Source organism: Podarcis muralis, chromosome 11 (assembly GCF_964188315.1).
Source record: "Podarcis muralis chromosome 11, rPodMur119.hap1.1, whole genome shotgun sequence".
In the NCBI taxonomy this organism is placed as follows: Eukaryota; Metazoa; Chordata; class Lepidosauria; order Squamata; family Lacertidae; genus Podarcis; species Podarcis muralis.
In genome coordinates, this window is record NC_135665.1 from 4793689 (window position 1) to 4815252 (window position 21564).

Below are 21564 nucleotides of genomic sequence, written 5' to 3' on the forward strand. Positions count from 1 at the left end.
ACAATGAAGGAAATATGGGACAGGCAACCATATATTTTCCTGACAATGTGGTCAAATTACGCTTAATCTTGTGACCACTTGCTGATTCTCCCCTGCAAATGACACTTACAAGCCCCCACAGTTTATTTTTTCTCAGCTGGGTGGGGTGGGGGGCTGAGAGGAGAGCATGTGGCCATGGGAGAAAGATTAAGCACCCCTTTACCCAACATTCCCCTTGACGGCTCTCCTCAATGCATTTGAGTTATCCAAGTAAGCATGGCATTGGGAACATGCACTTGCAGAAAGAATACCTCATTCGGTACTCACATGATTATCCGGATCTCCTAGTATTTTCTTAGCACGTGAACTCTCCTTACATTTAATTTTTACCTTCATACTTTACGGCAGTGTTTCCCAACCTTTTTTGGGCAAAGGCACACTTGTTTCATGAAAAAAATCTCGAGGCACACCACCATTACAGCCCCGTGACGTCAGCGCGCAGCGTCACGCCGGGAGGGACGCACGAAAGTGTAAGTTTCAATTTTCCCCCCTCCCCCTTGCCTTCCTTCTGTGCCAACCGCCAAAAAGCCAAGAAAAAAGCCAAGACTTTAGGGCAGCAGGTCGACACGGAAGAAGCTCCTACCTAAGGACAGGTGCGACGGCCAAGTCCTCTTCTGCCACACTTGGCAGCCCTGCCTCACGGTCGTGACTCCCACCCTGATTTCTCCCCGCAGGTCGAGCGGCACAGGCAGCCCAATGTGTCCAGCCCAGACACAAGCCCCGCTTCCCCACTCTAGATCCTGAATGCGACCAAGTGCTCTGGACTCCCGAGCAGGGTGGGAAAGAGGACTCACATCTGGTAGCCTCCGGGCTCCTCGCCTGCTCGAGGGATGGCATTGCAGGCAAGCTGCCGGCCGTTGCCATCGCCGCCCCCTCATGCGAGTGGACCTGCCCGGAGTGGTGGGCCGGGGGAGGCTCGCTCTCTGTGGGGATGTGGCCCGCACGCGCGGCCCCGCTTCCTCCTGCCCAGGGCTGAGCTCCTTACCCGCGATCTCGGTCTCGCGCACGCGGATCCCACTTATTCCGAAGCTCGCGCCACTAGCCGGGGCTCTCACACCGTGCCAGGGCGAGGCGGCGCGGCCCACTGACGTCATCGCGGCTCGCCGCCGCCCTCGACTTCCCTGTTCCCTCCCCTCCCTCGGGTCGCCGTGGTTACCGAGGACTGCAAGCTGCTCGGGCGAGCGTGGGGCATTAAGTGGGAGAAGGAAAATTAAAATTAAAACTCGCCTGAAGGCCGCCTCTCCGGATATCTTTCGAATTTTTTAATTTTTCCCGCGGCACACCAGGCAACGTCTCGCGGCACACTAGTGTGCCGCGGAACACCAGTTGGGAAACACTGCTTTACGGAATGTTTGACAAATCCCATTTATGTATTATGCTGAATATGAATAAGAAGGACAACAGACAGAGGAAGCTGCCTTGCACTGAGTAAGACCCAAAGGACCATCGGTCTCAGTACTGTCTACACTGACCAGAAGCGGCTCCAGTGGTCTATTCCAGCCCTACCTGGAGAGGCCGAAGCATGTGTTCTACCACTGAGCTATGATCTTTTCCCTAAACATGAAGCAGAAGAACATGTGAAGAGTTCTGCTGGATCCGACCAACTATCTCGTCCAGTAGCCTGTTGCCACACATCTTCCGGTAACCCTAGCTGGCTGAACAGATGATAAAATGGGGGCCAGCCAGCAAACATGGAGTGGCATCTCCCTAGTGCAGGCACCTGGTCAAGCAACTGTAAGGTAAAGGTAAAGGGACCCTGACCATTAGGTCCAGTTGTGACCAACTCTGGGGTTGCGGTGCTCATCTCACTTTATTGGCCGAGGGAGCCGGCGTAGAGCTTCCGGGTCATGTGGCCAGCATGACTAAGCCGCTTCTGGCGAACCAGAGCAGCGCACGGAAACGCGCTTTACCTTCCCACCGGAGCGGTACCTATTTATCTACTTGCACTGCGTTGCTTTCGAACTGCCAGGTTGGCAGGAGCAGGGACCAAGCAATGGGAGCTCACCCCATCGCAGGGATTCGAACCGCTGACCTTCTGATCAGCAAGTCCTAGGCTCTGTGGTTTAACCCACAGCGCCACCCAGTCCCCTCAAGCAACTGTAACAGTACACAAATCAGAGGGACAAAATTATCCACAGAATTTCAACAAGAGTGATAAGCAAGGTCTCTTTTCTTGTTGAAGGCAGTGCTGAAAGCCAACAACGTTCCTCCAAAATAGCAGGTTGCATGACTGACTGAGGTATATTCTAAACTCTCTTCCTTTACAGTTTGTGAAGAGGCCCAAACGTCCCCCCCACTCAACACACAGCCACACACACAACTTGATTAAAGTCACACATATCCTGTGATATGTATGGCTTACACATACTGGGTTATTTAGTCTAAATGAAACAAATTGGTTTCAGTAAAGGACCCTTACAAACACTGTTGCTTTAGCTTTATCTGTTGTCTAATGGGCAAGCCACCACACACATTGCTGAATCACACAGTATCATCAATGTTCAAGTAAAATAGGAAGCTCTACAGGAAGACTGCAAGAGGATGTGTGTCTAAATTTGGCTGAATACAAGGAGCAAACTAGGCTATGCATATCCTATATATTTATTTCTGGGAAGGGACAGAAGAAAACACAAATATGGCAAAGCTTTTTGCTTTCTTAAAATGACTCATTTAAGAAGCCTCTGGTTGAAGGGAAACAATATTGCTTCAAGAGACAGCAATTTTGCATTTGCTGATTATAATTTAAACCACACTGTGGACAGGACAGAAACAGTTATCACACAAGCGGAACTGTCAGCTCCTTAATTTCCAATGAGCTTCTCATTCAATAACCATTTCATTTGCCAACTAACAGGAGGCTTTTCCTTGACAAAACTAATTCCAAAGCACGTGTATGAGAGTGTGTACACATGAAACTATTTAGTCAAAATCAGCTGTCAATCGACCCTTACTGGCAGTGATCCTACAATTAAAATTCTTTGAAGTTTCTTTTCACTGCATGAACAAACAGAACTGATTTCTTTATTTAATAGGCTACTTAATTCACATCATTGTTAGAAGTGTCTTTAATCATACCGCCATTCTGATTTCCTTGAAGTTATTTTATTTAATATATAGTGGATGTCTTAGTGCAACCAATAATTTTAAAGGACACAAAATTGTGTAATTAAAAAGAGGAACATTTCATTGATTAGCTGAAACTTCTGAGAATCATTTATTTGACAATCGCTTGCAAACATGGGGAAAAATCTTGTAGACTAGAGAGGGATGATGGCCAAACAAGCATCCTCTATAAAACTAGCTTTGCTTCAATACCGTTTGAAATAATTCTTTCCGTTTGCACATATTTAAATAATTATATGCAAGTTAACTGACTAATGGCTTCTCTATCACAGAACATTTTCAAAGTTTGAATTACATACATGAAAATTGATTAGATTTATAGGGATATAGCTGCATACATTTTCTGAAAAGGGAGCCCATGTTTTCTTGATGAAAGGTTTAGATAAGAGGAGGCACCTGTGTGGCAGAGGACAGAGCCCTGAATATTTTAGGCATCAAAACACCTACTGCTTCTACAAGTTACTAGCCTTGTGGTGGCTTGCACATACTTCCATTCCCTAATTGGTAGGTTATTGAGACATATTTCCTTAAGATGTATGCACAAAAATTGTGTTTCTATTTTGTTTTCTTTGTCAAAAGACCTATTATTAAAGAAACTGCAGAAGGTGGTCTGGAAACCAGCTTTGCTTCTGCATAGCTATGAGCTGTCCAGGGTGCAGACTGAGAGATTAGAAAATGAGCCCTGCAGGTGTGAAAAGCTGTTAAAAGGCTTATTTAGTATTCCACAGGCTCCTGTTCCAAGTGGACCTTGAAGGAGTCTTGTATAATTTCTGCTACCGTATTTCTCCAAGTGAACATGCCTAACTTAAACCAGAAACAGAGAGTGCAGCAAAATTAATGCACCACTTGAAAAGCAGCAAAGTGAAAATACCCAGTATATAACCTTCAAGAAGCCTGGTCCAAATCTGAACTACACTTTTGTTAAAAATGGAAGAGCTTGTGATATAATTTGTTCAAAAACAGTTGTCCCCTCTCTAGCTGGCAGAAGGGATCCTAAGCTCTTCCTGTCCAGAAAGGCAGTGCTGCCTATTAATTACTGGTGTCAGACGCAACTTAAATGGGACTCCCTCCCAGGACTTATCAGCTAATCAATGCTGAGAGCAAGATCCCCTAAAGGTGTGCTTTCAGTTATTGCACTGATTGGTCTATTTAGCTAAAAACCACCCTACTTCTTCCACCTGGCATAACGTAAGGGACACACACACACCAATTTTTTGTGAAGTGCAGTGATCATGCATCACCGTGATCAGGAATAGATTCCTGATCACACATGGAAACCAAACTACTGCTTTTGCAGAATTCTGGCTCCATCCTTATCCATTTATGAACAAACATCTCATAAGATCATGAAGATGTCCATAAAATAAGCCATTTCCAGTCCCACGAGAAATAACACGAGTACATCGAACAAGTACTATGAGGCAACACACTGGGGACTGTGGCTGTCTGTGAGAAGGCAAAAGTAGCTGTACGCTTCATTAAGACCCAGATTTAAGCGATGCTACAGATCTTTCCCCTTTACCGTTTTCAATATCACATCAGACTCTGTTTAGCCTCTGGTAATGAGGATTACGAAGCAGATCAGAACATCTTTCCATTAAAAGGCATGTATCACTAAGCTCTCCCAGCATCACACTAACACCAATAGCAGTGTTCCGTTAACTCAGGGGAGGCTAATCCATGGTGCTTCAGGTGTTGGACTCTACATTCTGTCAGCCCCAACCAACATGGACAATAGTCAGGGATGTAGTCCAGCAACATCTCAAGAGCCAAAGGTTAGACATCCCTTAGTTAACTAGTCACATTCTACCACTTTCTTCATCAGGCATAATGGACCTGTGGTTCAATCCTGACCATTTCTGATACTGGCTGCACGGCGGAAAGGAGCTGGAATACAGCAACATCTGGGGGACCACAGGTTTCCTATTCCTTCCTCATACAAACACAAGCTTGATTCACACTTCACTTTAAACAAGCATTGGATTAATCCAATGGGTGTATTCTAAGAATGACTAATGTTGGATACAACCCTAAGGTTGCAATCCTAAACCTACTTACTCGGGAGAAAACCCCATGGAACACAGCAAGACTTACTGCAGAGGAAGCATACATAGGACTCTGCTGCAAATATGACTCATGAAAACTTTACTTTTAAAATAAAGTAGCAACAGCAACAACATACTTAGGAGTTCTAGTTGTAAGCTGCAATTAATGGAAGAGTGTATTTATTATAGTAAATAAAGCTTACATTTAATTTAAGACAACACCAATACATTCCTGGTTTTATTGAAAATGTTCAATAATCCTAGCCACTTTTTCAAGCATGGCAGAATCTTTAAAAAGGAGCGTAGATTTTTTGAAACTGATGAGAAAAACAAAGTGGCTTACTAAAAATACCCTGCTGCCTTAAAAGCAAAAACGAAACTCTGCATGGATAGAATTTCCTGATATGAGATTCAAGCGATTAGGTAGTGCCTTTCCTGTATTTTCCAGGAGATTCAGAAACATGGATGCAGAAAGGAAATGGTTTTAAGATAACTTTGCCTCTGCTTATCCAATAGAGTAGGATGTTCAGTCAACTTTTTGTGTAAAATTTACATTTTTAAATCACCCGGAACATATTTAGCAAAAGCACATTTCCTGGTGAATTCAGGTCCTGTTTTTGATTAATGTGATCACAGGAGACCCTAACAGCATTCTTCATGGTTGTCATTCTACAGACAAAAAGTATCGGAATTCAGAACTTAAGGTGGTACCGAAAGTCTAGTTCACACATCCTCAGGTGACCTCAGGAGCGGGGTCTATGAGCAGGCTGGACAGACTGGTCATGCCTGCACCAAGGCAGCATTTGTGTGAACTGATGCCTCCATATCAGTACTGTACACATACTTCCCACCAATTCCAGGAGAGTGGTGACACTTTTTAGAGAAGCTGGTTCATACAAATTGGACATCCACATGAGCATAACATGGAAGTCTGAGACAGCCCCATATGCACCCAAGACAAAGGATTTAAACTGAGTTCCACATGGCAAATGTGTTCACTGACTCATAGTTCCACTAAAGCCAACGATGGCAGAGCATCGTAATTCCAAGTATCACACCCACACCCACACAGCTGTGTTCTTGCTTTTGTCCAAAAGCATCACCTCACTAGTATATTTTTTTTAGTTTGATAGCAGGAGAATGCTATGGTTTTTTCTGATTATTTTTTACTTGTTCAAATCACACAGCCATGAAAAATAGTTCAACTGTCCCTTACCTTCCCCAAGACTGGTGTGTTGAATAACCAGATGTCCTCTAAAAAGGTAAAGGTAAAGAAACCCCGACAGTTAAGTCCAGTCGCAGACGACTCTGGGGTTGCAGTGCTCACCTTACTGTATAGGGCCTATACATGACCTGGAAAAACAGTCTGTGGACAAATGCCGTCTCCCTTGGCCTATACTATAGGCCAAGGGAGACGGCATTTGTCCGCAGACTGTTTTTCCGGGTCATGTGGCCAGCATGACTAAGCTGCTTCTGGCGAAACCAGAGCAGCACAAGGAAACACCATTTGCCTTCCCGCCAGAGCGGTACCTATTTATCTACTTGCACTTTTTGGCATGTTTTCAAACTGCTAGGTTGGCAGGAGCTGGGACCAAGCAACAGGAGCTCACCCCGTCGCAGGGATTCAAACTGCCGACCTTCTGATTGGCAAGCCCAAGAGGCTCAGTGGTTTAGACCACAGCACCACCCATGTGCCCTACTAGATGTCCTCTAGTACAAAATAAACTGAAATATTTGAAAATACAAGTGCACAAATATATATATATATATATAGTGGGCTCTTAACAGTATTGACTATAATCACAAAAAGTACTGATTTTTAAAGTTTTACATAATCCTTGTGAACCGTATAATAACAGACACCTGAATTTAAATGATAACCCTTTAACTTCAATATATTGATATTGGAGAAAAACCATATGTTCTTATTGGATTTTTCTCCCTCATTTCATTTTGATGTAATAAAAAACTCTATAGATACCTGAACGTGTCCTAAGGGTTGTGATACAATCATATTAATGTCAGTCACATTAATTCTTGCACAAAACTGGTTAGCAAATTCAGACCTTTCCACATGGATGAGAGAAATTAATTTCCTATCTATTATATGCACACAAAGCCCCAGTACCTTTTGACATTAGGATTCTACTACCTCTCTCAGAAAAAAATGCTGCGGAAGTTTTTTAAAGTATAAATATTGTGCTGTGAACCAAGGGGGGAAGGTTCATGTCTGCAAGTCTCCGGTGTGCACTATAAATCATACAAAAACACATTTCCAAGTGTACCCTAGCACAGCTGGAGCTGACAGCAGTTGTAGTCCAACAACATCTGGGGGCCCAAGGTTAAAGAGGCTGCATAATTTCAAGGTGCATAAATACAATCAAATCAAAGTTTTCCCTCCATGCATCTATTCCAATCAATTTTTATGTCCAGCTTTACATCCATGAGCACGCTCTGCACAAAAGCAGGATCCATCCATGGCTCAGGAAAGGCAGAACAGGCAACATCACGTTCTTACATCACTACATCAAGAATGGCTGCACTTTGAAGGGCCACTTCTGTGTTTGACTATACCAGTTCAGGTAACAGTGAGCTCACAGCACTGAAAATTCTTCCATGCAAGGATATTCCTTCCACACAGAACAAGAAGCATATTAGTGAGAACTAGGCTAGAACCCTAGTCGCTAATTTGCTAGTTTTCTATTAGGAGAGAGGAATACTTGTCATAGTTCCTACTTGTAATGTGGTGGTGGTTCGGCACAAGTAGGTTTATCACCTGTTACAGTCAAACTAGGCTAGAGAAACAGGTCTGGTAAACCACATCCACAGTAGTCATCTCTACCTATACTGGATATCAGCTGCAGATACCTTTCTACCACCTTCTGTGACAAAGTGGAGAAACACCAGTGCTTAGTTTTCTGGTGTGCGGTCTTTAAAAATGGCACTCTTTTCCCTCTCCAGAAATGGCTAAAGCAGATACACAAAGTCAAAGCCATCTGATGTGATTTCAGAAGTAAAGCTGGAAAAAGTTCTGATCCATATTTAAACTGACAGCTTACCTTGTTATGTTCATAGCTGTATGGGATTCTGAGTGTATCCATAGCTCTGATCATAGACTGCATTGCTGTGAATATATTCTGATACACAAGCTTTGTGAAGCCCCTTTTGTCCTCATCAGAGTATCCAGAACCATGGATGATTCTCATCTGTTTGATAAATGTGCTCTTGCCGCTTTCTCCTGTACCTGAAAAATAATCAAATACAGATGCATCATTAGACTACAATATCTGAAGAAAATGCAGCAGTTGCACAACTTCATTTGTCCAGTTTAAGTCAAAATTTATTCCCTATTACAACCGTTTTGGGTTCATGTATTAATTCAACTCTAACACTGTTGTTGTTGTTGTTGTTGTTATTGTTATTCCTCAATCACTGCTTGAAAATGCACAGACACAATAAACTTATGATTAAACACTTTTACACACAATGTAAGAACTAGTTGTACAAATATATTTCCTTGCCACTGGGCAACATTACCATCCATCAATATTCAAGCAATTAGCTACATCAGCTAGGTAGTATTATAACACAGTACTTACTTATGAAACCCAGTTTCATATTCAAAATCATTTAAAAAATATATTTTATTCATTATCCTCTCCTAGCAATTTTCAAACTTCTTGAATTTGGTTTTGAAGTTTTGCTAAATTGAAATTCCTGAATTATTTAGAAAATAAGGTCACTTATGAAGCTTTGCATTTCCTCCACGACAAATACGCACATTGTATGTGGCACAGTATTCCCCTGAAAGCTGAGAAAAGATGCAAAGTGTCTATTTTATAAAATCCTGGACAACTTCAAGAATTAGGAAGGATGAGACCCTTGAACTTCCAGATCCTGACATCATCCTGGGGTTTTCAAAGAAGTGCAACAATTTTTTTTAAAAAATCATTATCAAACGTTTGCTTAAAAAAGAAACAGCAGAACATCATACAATCCCAACGCAAAAAAACAAAAACAAAAAAATAAGCAGCTAAAAAAATAAATTGAATATCTGAGTGAATAAATAAGTCTTAAGATTTATACCACTCAGCCCAGTGAACAGACTGAGAAGGTTCTTTCCTCAGTAGCTGTCAGCCTATTTCTGATAGAAGTGGAAGCCAATGAAGGGCCTCTGGTGCAGAGCTTAACATATGGGAAATTTCATGTGGAAGTTACTGGTTAAATCTTACCTCCTGTATAGTTTTTAACAACATGAGACTTAGCACTATAAGAATAAGTGCTAACTGAACCCTGGGTTGCCAGATGCTGTTGGAATACAATTCCCATCATTTCCAGCCAGTTTTGCCAATGGCCAGGGGTGATGGGAATTGCAGTCCAGTAACCACTGGGGATCCAAGGTTGAGGAACAGTGGACTATAATATATTTGAGTTTCCATGTATGGAATAATAGCCAAAATGCGAGTGGGGGGGATGGGAGGAGAAAGCACGCACAAAAATGTGTACATACAAACTTGCAAGGCAGATTTAAAAGAATTGTATTTTTAAAAAATTGGCAGGAACCCCTGAATGTGACTGAATTTGGAACTCTTCAAATACTTCCTCTGACTCTCTAAAAGCTGTACGGTATGTACACCAGAAAATGGCAGCTCGGCTGCATGGGTCGCCACAGTAATTGATGGGCTTCACTCCAAATAAGTGGTGGCATCCTGTTCCCTCCTCTGAACTGCACTTATTTCTGGAATTAATATTTTATCATCTTCCCCCCATCTACTGGTATAGGTCCTGCTCCTTTTGAGATGACAGTTCCTGGAAGAAGGTGATGACAATCCTTTCTGCATCTTCCTCTCCAGGGGTAATATGAACTTCCAAATATTGACTCAACAGGAAGGCCCCTCTCCTTCCTTTGCCTAACTGTTCCTTTTGATATCAGCCCCCTTGCTGCACAAAGGAATCACTCTGGCTACTTCCTGTTAAGGTTATATAAGCAGAACATCTTATATAAAGAGAATTTCCTTTTTCTTAATTAATAGCATAATCTTCTGAATATCCATTAGGGTCACCTCTGGGTGTCTCTCTCCCTGATACCAGTAGGGCAAGAGGAAAGACCAGTAACCTGCATCTTTGTGACTTCTTTCTGGTTGCTCCATGCTTCTGTTTTACCAAGGGAATCCCCAAGTATATAGAAAGCATATTCTTATTTCGGGGTGCACCCATTTCATTTCCAAACCCCAAGTTTGCAATTAGAAGGAATGATCAGTGACCTAAAACAAAGCTCAGGAGCTTCATATCCAGCAACCTCCCCCTAACACTCTGCTATGCAGAGCTCTGAAATTCTTCTGTTTCTCTAAAATAATTAGCAGTACAGAAGAACTGGGAAGAAGAGCAGTCTTCCAGAGGAGAAAATTGAAGAGTGTCACTAGGCACATGTACAGTGATACCTCGTGTTAAGTACTGTCCCCCTTACCAATGCTTCGGGTTACGCGCTCTGCTAACCCGGAAGTAGATGCCCCTTGTTGTGAACTTGGCCCTGGGATGCGAGAGGAAGTCGCGCTCCGGTGGCGCGGCAGCAGCCAGAGGCGCCATTAGAGAAAACGCGCCTCATGTTACGAGCGGTTTCTGGTTACGAACGGACCTCCGGAACAGATTAAGTATGTAACACGAGGTACCACTGTAATGAGTTATATGGCTCTCTGTTATATGTCCTGTAACTTACCAAGACATTACAGCCAAATCTGTTACCTGTTAAGACACCTATCAGCGAGCCACTTGATAATAAACATCAATTTTTGAGAAATGGACAGTCATACCTCAGGCTGAAATAGCTTCCGGTTGAGCATTTTTGGGTTGCGCTCCGCGGTGTCCTGGAAGTAACGGAGCGTGTTACTTCTGGGTTTTGCCGCTCGCGCATGCACAGATGTTCAAAATGACGTCATGCCCATGTGCAGAAGCGGCGAATCACAGACGCGGGTTGCATTTGCTTCTGGATGCAAACAGGGCTCCGGAACAGATCCTGTTCGCATCCAGAGGTACCACTGTAGCCGATATGACCCAAAGGTATACACTAAACTCCTATTTATAAGGTCCCTGGAATTCATGCAATAAAAACAGAAAAGGAGATCTGTGCTTCACTTTGGGGAGGGGGAAGAGAAGAGGCAGCACTCGTTCCTAAATAGCTTTCGGTACAATATATTTTTATTGTGAGATCAGTCTCTTCTGAAAGTGTCTCTGTTTATGAGCAAAGTGGGGCCTATAAGAGCTATAACCTCAAAAGAAACAGATTTCCTAAGAGTTCACTTGGCTATTTTTCCAATACTTAATAAAACATAGAAGCAGGTGCATCAAAAATAATAAGTAAGCATAGGTTTAAAAACAGGGAGCATGAATCACAACCTGTGGTCAATTGCAGCAGCAATTCTAATTCAAGAAGGAATTTCAAGAAGTCAGTCAATGAGCAGTTTCCTACAATATGTTTAGAATTCTGCATACAGACAAAGAGTATAAAATACATATACAGTGTGTGCATCAGATATATGTGGAAATCCTTATAAAATAAACATGAATTGATTTTTTGGTACTTCCTTGTTTATGTCTACTTGAAGCGTAAATATGCAAAGTTTAAATACAAGTCTGTCTAATATTTGATGTAATATCTATGTATCTTGCACTCTGGCATTTACCTAAATGCACAAATATTTTCTAAGAAATGGCTCTGAGGTTTCAAATGGCTTGAAATTCGCATTTGTGAACACATCTGCTCGTGCTAGGCTTAAGTCAGTATGCCAATATGCCATGTATGTATCATTGTTTTAAAAAATATTAGGGTGCACACAGACAAACATATCATTACACTTCTACACCTGATGTGTGATACAATCCTATTTGACATTTGCAGGATGAGACAGATGACTAGAGCTGGGTGATATCTGGTTTTCGACATCACGACACCAGCTAAACATCACGATATCTCGATATATCGCGATATATATCTGCGGCGGTGGAAGACCTTGCTGGGCCTCCCAACAGCAACAGAGGATCCCGTCGTATCTCCCCGAGGTGAAGGAGGATACAGAGGGTCTTGCCGCACCTCCCCAGGGCGGCAGAGGGTGTGCAGCACTTCCCCTAGAAGCAGAAGCCCTTGCTGCGCCTTCCCACAGTGGTGGAGAGTGTGCCACACTTCACTGCAGCAGCAGAGAGCCTTGCAGTGCCACCCTGTAGCAGCAAGGGGTCCTGCCATACCACCCCACAGCAGAAGAGAGCCTAGCCGCACTTCCCCACAGCAGCAGAAGGCCTTACTGTGCCTCCCCGTGGCGGCAGAGGGTGCACCACGCTTCCCCGCAGCAGCAGAGGGCTTTGCCGTGCCCCCCGCAGTGACAGAGGATCACACCGTACATCCCCGCAGCGGTGGAGGGTGTGCTGCGCTTCCCCACAGCAGCAGAGGGACTTGACAAGGGCCTTAAAATGTAAGGAAGTAGTATATTTAATAAAAATATTAAATAAACTTTCGTATAATATATTGAATATATTTTCAACTAATTTAAGAGTAGTTTAAGTGATTTACTAGTCAATTTGCATCTGCTTCCCCACTCAGAGGTCTAAGCGGAATCTGTGCATGCAGAAGCCCCACTGAGTTCAACTAAACCTACTTTTACTTTCCTGGGAGTAAGCCTCACTGAATTTAGTAGGGCTTGCTTGCAAGTAGACATGCATTTACCTGCACTGCTTACTGAAAAACACCCTCCCCATCATTCTCACATAGTACCCAACCTCCCATAAAGCAGCCAGCTAAATCTTCTCCCCTCCATTCCCGCCCCCCACAGAAGCCTCCCCCAAAGCCCTCATCCCACCAATCTCTCCTTTTTTATCAGAGGGAGGGCAAGCTAGCAAAAAGATAGTCTCCTTTAAATTTTTTTAATACAAACTTTCCCTTTTTAATATGGAGGAAAGCTATTTAGGGGGAACCCACAACATAAACACCAACAGAAAATACAAATACTGTAAAAACTCTTTCCCCTCTTTTTTTGACAGTGGGGATGAGTGTGAGTTTTTTTTTATTACATTCTTTGCTGCTGGGTCTATGATTGTCTATTGTTAGCAAGCTCTGCATAATTAGCCGACCTCTAAGTGGCAAGATAGGGGTGAAGCTGAAAGAGTTTGCTGGTTTGTGTGAGGGCTTATCTACTTTTCTTATTGGTTAGGAGGGAGGAGGGAGAGACAGTGCCTGCAAATTATCTGTAAAGTATCCCTTCAGCTGAGCTGCCCCCAGGAAGCTGTGAGGTCTCCACCTTTTGTTCACTGGCATATTGCCTTGTTGAAGCACTTATCACCATGTTATTTCAATACCAGTATTCAACAATATGGCGATTTATCACACAGCCCCACAGATGACCAAGCAACTGTAGTAAAAGTAAGTCCTGGATAATAATTTCTCACATTTCCTTCCCTTCATTATGCATTTCTCTTCTTCCTTCCTTTCAAATACGGTCATGTGCCAACTTTAAAAAAAACCAACTGAATAAAAATGTCAAATCGACACAAAACCCCGGGTGGCAATCTCATTTCTGATCTATTCTTCTTTTCTCCTAATTTCAAGGTGGAGTTTTATTCTTGCTGATGGTATTAAAGTTTCACTATTTTTGAGGCGCTGCCATTTTAACAATAGATCCTTGTGATTTCATGGAAACAGCAGTTGCACACAGGCAACCCTATTGTTCCAGATATGCATCAAAATACATCCTAAATCAGTGGCATATTAATAGTCATAAAGAGGGACCTGGAATACTGCATATGCTTTGGAATGCCCATATTGTTTTGATCTCGGACATTTCAAGGTTTCTTGTATAATCCCTGGTCCAAAGACACTGGTGGAGGAAGCGGGGGTGGGAGGAGTGGTCCGCCCCAGGTGCCCCAGGGCTGCACAGCGAGCGGGGGGCACCATGCTGAACGGCTCTTCCTTTCCCCCCTCCCTCACCTTCCCTCTCCATTGGTGGCAGAGGGTGTGCCTGTGCCACCCCCTGAACCCGCTCAGGCTCTGGAGCCGCAAGTAGCTGCTTCTCTCTTGGCTGCAACTGCACTCTACAGCTCTTAAGTACCGTATTTTTTGCTCTATAAGACTCACTTTTTCCCTCCTAAAAAGTAAAGGGAAATGTGTGCGCGTCTTATGGAGCGAATGCAGGCTGCACAGCTATCCCAGAAGCCAGAACTGCAAGAGGGATCACTGCTTTCGCTGCACAGCAATCCCTCTTGCTGTTCTGGCTTCTGGGATTCAGAATATTTTTTTTCTTGTTTTTTCTCCTCCAAAAACTAGGTGCGTCTTATGGTCTGGCATGTCTTATAGAGCAAAAAATAAGGTACTTACACTCCTGTATTCACTTTCCTCCCTCTCTCTGCCCCCTCCCACCTTTCCACATCTCCCTGCTTAACTCTGGCCTTGCTTTAAATCCTTCCTCACTCTGGAAAGACACCTTTGGGGAGAGGTTTTCCTTTCTCAAAGAATTATAGTATTGAAGAGTGGGAAGGGACCCTGATGAGGATAATCTAGTTCAACCCCCTACAATGCAGGAATATGCAGCTGTCCCATCCTTTTTACATTTGCTCTCAGCCCTAGTTTGCCCCCCCATGTAAATTTACACCACACACACACACACACACACACACACACACACACACGGTTGCCTCTGATGCTAATCCTATTCAGAGCAGACTCACCGAAATTAATTAAAAATCCAAGCATTAATTTCAAAGGGTCTGCAGTAAGTAGGGTTTACTTGGATGTAGCCTGTTATTATAACCAAAGTATCTTAGCCAAAGTTATACACAACCATTCCTCATAAGGCTTGCTTTCTAGATCCTTGATCATCTTTGTTGCCCTCTTTTGCACACATTCCAGCTTGTCAACACCCTTCTTAAATTGTGGCGCCCAGAACGGGACACAATACCCCAGGTGTGGTCTGACTGAGGCAGAATAGGGTGGTACTTGATCTAGAAACTAGACTTCTGTTGATGCAGCCTGGAATAGCATTAGCTCTTTTTTTTGCTGTAGCACCACATTGTTGACTCATGTTGTGGTCTACTAAGCCTCTTAGATCCTTTGAATCATGTATTGCTGGTAAGCCAAGTGTCCCCCATCTTATATTGGTGCAACTGATTCTTCCTGCCTAGGCATAGAACCTTTCAGGCTAAAAGGGACTGGTGGGACTTAGAAGAACACAAAGAAAAATCTCTTCTAATGCAATTTGGGGGTTTTTTAAACGTGGAATTCTGTGAAATACTTACCTAGATTTGGGAAGGTTTAAAATGGCAGCCCTCATGTGACCATACCACCCATAGGCGCCAACTCCCTATAGCTGAGGACACCTCAGCCCGCCCGCCCCCCCAAAAAAATTGGGATGGGGCTAAGCCCCCCCCAACCTTGAGGGGCTAGGCCTTGCCAGGCCTTCCCACACCTGCGACGAGTCCCATTGGGCTTTCCCACTCCTACAGCAGGCCACGAGAATGCCTGATAGGGCTTGTCATAGGTGCGGGGGAGGGGGCACCTATGACACCACCTATATCCACCATAAAGGTAAAGGGACCCCTGACCATTAGGTCCAGTCGTGGCTGACTCTGGGGTTGCGGCGCTCATCTCGCTTTACTGGCCGAGGGAGCCGGCGTACAGCTTCCGGGTCATGTGGCCAGCAGGACTAAGCCGCTTCTGGCAAACCAGAGCAGCGCACGGAAACGCCGTTTACCTTCCCGCCAGAGCGGTACCTATTCATCTACTTGCACTTTGAGGTGCTTTCAAACTGCTAGGTTGGCAGGAGCAGGGACCGAGCAACAGGAGCTCACCCCGTGGCGGGGATTCGAACCGCCGGCCTTCTGATCGGCAAGTCCTAGGCTCTGTGGTTTAACCCACAGCGCCACCCGTGTCCACCATACTTGAGCAGTATTATAGGTGTCCACAGAAACAGCATGCAAGTATGAGAGATTATATTCTCCCTTATTGCTCCTGCTTTGCAGTATTTTTGGGTGCTCTTGCCTGGCAGGAATAGTGCTTGAGCTCTGTTTGTGTTTGAAGCAAGAGGAACAAGTAACATGATGGGGCATTAAGTAAAGCGAAGAAGAGGTCGAGTCTGAGGGGACAGGAACTGAGTTCCTTCCCACCCCTTGGGAAGCGGGGGTGGGTGGGGAGGGAAGGAGAGTCGGAGCGGAGGGGAGGACCGTGGCAAGTCGACCATGGCAAGACTCCTGGATGAGAAACAGTGAGTGTGACTCAGTGACTGCCCCAGGCGGCAAAAGCCCGAGCTAAAGATCTGTCTAAAGATCATCAGAAATTAGTTTCTAGCAGGCTGCAGCTCATATACTTAAAGATGAATGATAGATAAATGAGTTGTTGATTAACTTATTCACTCGTTCAAGTTCATAATTAGGAATACAAAGTACAAACTGTGCATTACGAATGCAAAACTGGATAAAATTACGCAGCAAACCATATATCTGAATATTACATGTCAGGTGACATATGCCACACCTTTCTTTAAAGTCAATGTTTTGTTTCATTTATGTATAGGGTTAGAGCCAAATATATTCATGCTAAGACAAGCCCTACTGATTTCAGTTGATCTAAACATAGCCGTAACTTGTTATGACCTATCCATTTCCTCCCCCAAAGCCCTATTATTATTGTTGTTGTTGTTGTTGTTGTTATTTGAAGTAAAAGTTGGTCAAAATATAATTACAACAATGAAGAAGAGGAAAGGACATTTGTTGATGGCACTGATGTAAGCAAGACCTGCTATTTCAGTAGGGCTACTCAAAGCATGACTATTCTGGATCCAACCTGGGTCTAACTGAGACAGAAAAAGCAATAGAGCAGAGTCCTTATTTATTTAAAACATTTTCATACCTCCCTAAATTTTAAACCAGACTAAAACCAAGATCTATTAAAATGCTTGGGTAAATCTGAAAGGTTTCACCTAAGCCTTAGCAATGTTGGTACCAAAATAATCTCTTTAGGGAGGGCATTCCATAACTAGATGCCACTCCTGAGAAGGTCCCCTCCTTTGTAGATGATCTTAGTAGGTCTGATGGAAGTAGCACATGGAAAAGGACTGCAACAGATTATCTTGAACTAGTAGAGTTAAGCTCTAACAGTTCTTATTGGAAAGCAATTTATAATGCAACTTAACGTAAGTAGGACAATGCGTATGACTGGCTTCAAATAAAGTATAGTACCAGCAAAATAGAAGTTGACATACATTAATTGTGGGGAATGGGTGTATTTGAACATGCAATATGTCTGGCAATGAGCACTGCCTGGACAGGAGACCACTGAGGACCTACAGAGGTTTCTCAGAATACATTGGAAGTTTGCTACAAATATATAGGAATCTTTACGCTTAGAAATGGAAAGATGAAGAAGTTCCTACTAAAGAAGAATGGATAAGCAAAGTAATGGACTATGTTGAATCAGCAAAGCTAACGGCTTTAGTAAGATTCTCTTACTAAAAGGAAGCCCCTTTCAGACTATTTGAAGAAATATTACGTGAAGAATCCGCAAACAGGTTGAGTTATGAGCAACGGAAATAATTAGAGACTATTGTGCTCTGATTATGATAAAAAGAAGAGGAGACAGGATCAGTGGCGTAGCGTGGGGGGTGCAGGGGGGGCCGGCCGCACCGGGCGCAACATCTGGGGTTAGGGCAAATCCACGGGTTAGGGGGCGCAAATCCACAGGTTAGGGGGCGCAAATCCACGGGTTAGGGGGCGCAAATTACTTGCCTTGCCCCGGGTGCTGACAACCCACGCTATGCCGCTGGACAGGATGCAGCAAAGGGGGGGGGGTAAGGAAAACATCACAGAAAATGGGTTGGGAAGTCAAAAATAGAAAATAATTTTTTTTTTAGAATGTATTGGAATTTTATGTGTAATTTTGGGGGGGGGGAATTTAATAAAAGTATTTTTTAAAAAGGAAGTTTGCTGCAAATATACTAACCAACTAAATTAAAGAGTTTCACACCTTTGAAGGATACCTCAGTGCTTCCGTCTTAGTGTACACAATGTTATTAAATGCCCATCTCTGCATTAAGAAACAAAATGTGAGGCCTTGCATTCCTAACACTAATAGTGAAAGCCATACAAATGAACACAGAGTTTGGACTCAAGCCACTAAATATAGAATAAAATCAGGCCCAACCAAAGATAGAGGCCTATGTAAGTTAATTTTGCATTAAATTGTGGAACTATTTATTGTTTGGGGGGCACTTAAAACTGTCACATAAAACTGAACAGGGTGCAGATGTTCTGGAGATTGGTTTGACATTCTCAGTCAGACCAGCAGAAGCCTGTTAAAATATATAACAGAGAAGCTCAAATCCACTTTGCTGGTGTGTATGAACTGGGAGGAATGTCATCAGGAAAAAAATCCAATAGCAATGGAACGTTTTCCAATGCAAATGATCCTAATACAACTATCCTTCCAACCAAAGAAAATTAGCCTAATGCCTTATTTCCCCACAACCAAAAAAAGGAGGGGCTTAAATCACATAAAACAGTCCAATTCAAAATTTTATAGAAAACCTACTGCTTGTGGCCCACCAACATGTTTCAAATCAGTAAAACGGGAGCATATGCTAAAACTTTCTTCCTTCAGTGAAAGCACAACTAATCACTGCTGTGTGATCCTGAGCATGTATTGCTAGATCAGACCAAGTTGCACTATTCTTTGCAAGACTCCAGTAACGGACCAGAAGGGAAACTCTGCATCATGAAAGGCAAGAACAAGAATCTTTCCGATGAAGATTTAATATAATTCCCAGGCTCTGTGTAAAGTAACTTCAGGTAATCATTCCTATTCCCTTGGGAAGGTTCAATTTAATACTTGGTGGGACACTGAAATTGCGCAACATATCACTGTCACAGGTTCTTTCATAAGGCTCAGCTTACCTTCAGTAATAACTTTATTCCCCAAAGTGTGCCTTTTCCCACAATTCAGTTTCCATTTAGTTTGTATGATTTGAAGCAATTACTGAGGAACTACAGCAATGCAGTTTTAGATAAAACTTCAGCGTTGTCTAACATTTAAGCTTTTTCTTGTTCTCAGGACCTGCTTCCCCTAGAAGGCCTCACGTTTTCCCATCACCTCTCCAAGGTTGACAGTACTATCTCTAATGTGATATTCTTGTAAAAAAACTAATCCATTGAGTTACCTGTTCAGATGACCCAGGTTTACCTCTGACCCTTTGGGAGATATTCAACTAACCTTTTACTCAATCAACTCACTGAAATAAATTAACCTGAGTTACTAATGTTCATTCATTTCAATGGGTTTACTTTGAGTAAAAGTTAGTTGAGTACCACGCTATGAAATCATAGATCCATCATGTTACCATTAACATTCTACTGATTAATAAACAAACAAGATGCAGTTGTGTCTTGAGCTCTAGATACTACAGAAAAAACTTCCCAGCAAACCTCTGTCAGGCAACATTTACACAAAGAATGCGAAACTTTTTATGGCTATGAAAAGACACAAAATGAGAGAAGGCCGCATTTTTAATATCTTTGCTATTCAAAACAAGAGCACACAGTTGAACAGAGCTGGGATATTTGTCAGGACTTGACCCTCAAATGGTGAGCTGAATAATAAGGATTAGTCCTGGATGTTACTTACCGTACTTTATATTTATTTATTTATTTCATTTATATGCTACCCTTCCTCTTAAAGAACCCAAGTTACACACACATATCCTGCCCCAAACATGTGGTCAGGAGGAAACTGAAGAGGCTACTTATACTACTAAAGGAAGTCTCCTTCACCTACAGGTCAGAGTAACTCAAGCGATACTCCTGGACCTGATACAAACTTTTTGCCGATATGAGCAACTGTAAGACCTTGTTGTTGTTGGCTGAAGTGCCTTAGTCCTCAACATTGCAGGAGCTGCATCTGATAGCACTGCAAGGATACTGCAATGTTAGGCGAACAACCCAACTTGCAAACTTGATTTCATACATTCTACGCTAGTGGTTCCGAATGAGGGGTCCGCTGACATTTGGGGGTCCACGACCCCCTCCCTTGCCTCCCCCAACTAAATTTTTGCTTTTTCATGGTAGTATCACAATTTTTATAGCTTGTTTTAGCGCTGCACGATTTTTCAATATATTGGCCAAAATCAGTTTTGAAATCAGACCGCGATAACGATTTTGACCCGGTAATACACAGCAATATGTCATTCCTCACGCAAGGGAGAGCAGGGCAATCAATTTCAAGGCACCACCAATATTGCACAATGATCTCGGCCAATAACGCTGCTGATCTGAGCTGCTTTCCCTCATGCTAAAGCTGGTTGCAGCTACTTAAGAGATGCACATGTGCACCTGAGGCAAACCAAAGAAGGTATAGAGAGTACTAAACACATCTTGCTTCTTTTTCTCCCAAAGATTCCAGGGGGCTAAAACCTTTGATAGCATCAGTGTGGATACGTGCTGCATATCTTCGTAGCTACTGATTCATGTATCCATCACTGCAGATAAGGTAGAAAAATTATCTCAGTACACAGGCTACCAAAATATCCTAGATGCTTCTCCCATCAATATGCAATTCCAGACAGAGTCCTGGAGTCCTGGTAATATCAAACCTGAAAGGCTACACTAGCTGCTTCGTTGTTGTTTTTAAAAAACCCTACTACATTAAAATACAGAGAGAACTTCCAAGTTATACAGATTACACCTTAGACGTTCAGAACAAAAGCATGAAATGCCTAATGTTAGGAATTGTTGCCATGTGAGCAAATACGTAGCTGGTAATGAGGTCCTCCTCTGCAATAATTTTTAATTGTTTTTGGGCATCCAATAACATCCTGATTTTAAAGGCTAGCTGGTACTACTACAAAGAGGACTTTAACGACAACGAAAAAGAACCCTACCACTGCTTGTTTGATTCAGGAAGAAATGCTAAAAGTTCAGAAAGAGTATACCGTATATATTTGTAATACAGCACTATATACATAAGTTTATTACTAAATAATAAATGCTGGACTTGCTGCAAAGCCAGAAAGCAGCTGGAAGATATTCTAGCTGCACGTTTTTATTTTACAGGAACAATTATTTGGGGATGCAAAGCAACCCTTATCTTAATAAGCTCCCATTAACTATATATAATGGGAACATAAGAAACATAAGAGGACATAAGAAACAGGAAGTAGGGAAGTAAGCTGGAAGTAGTTGATTGCTGATTCATTCATTCGTTCATATATTTATTTAAATATATATAGAGAGAGAGAGAAGGGGAGAACAGATAGCTGACCATTCCACCCAAGGTGACCTGCTACAAAACAGATGTCTCTTACAGAGGCAATATTAGATTGGTGGTGGGTTGACT

The 21564-nt window shown here is 42.9% G+C and overlaps 1 protein-coding gene across 1 annotated transcript in view; it reads right to left on the reverse strand.

Moving 5' to 3' along the window:
* The window catches only part of LOC114606268 (guanine nucleotide-binding protein G(q) subunit alpha), a 91925-nt gene that overhangs the window by 47043 nt on the left and 23318 nt on the right, over positions 1-21564 (reverse strand). Inside the window, exon 2 of the mRNA XM_077936003.1 lies at positions 8267-8451. Coding sequence (XP_077792129.1) covers positions 8267-8451 — 185 coding nt within the window. The remainder of the gene's footprint in view (positions 1-8266; positions 8452-21564) is intronic.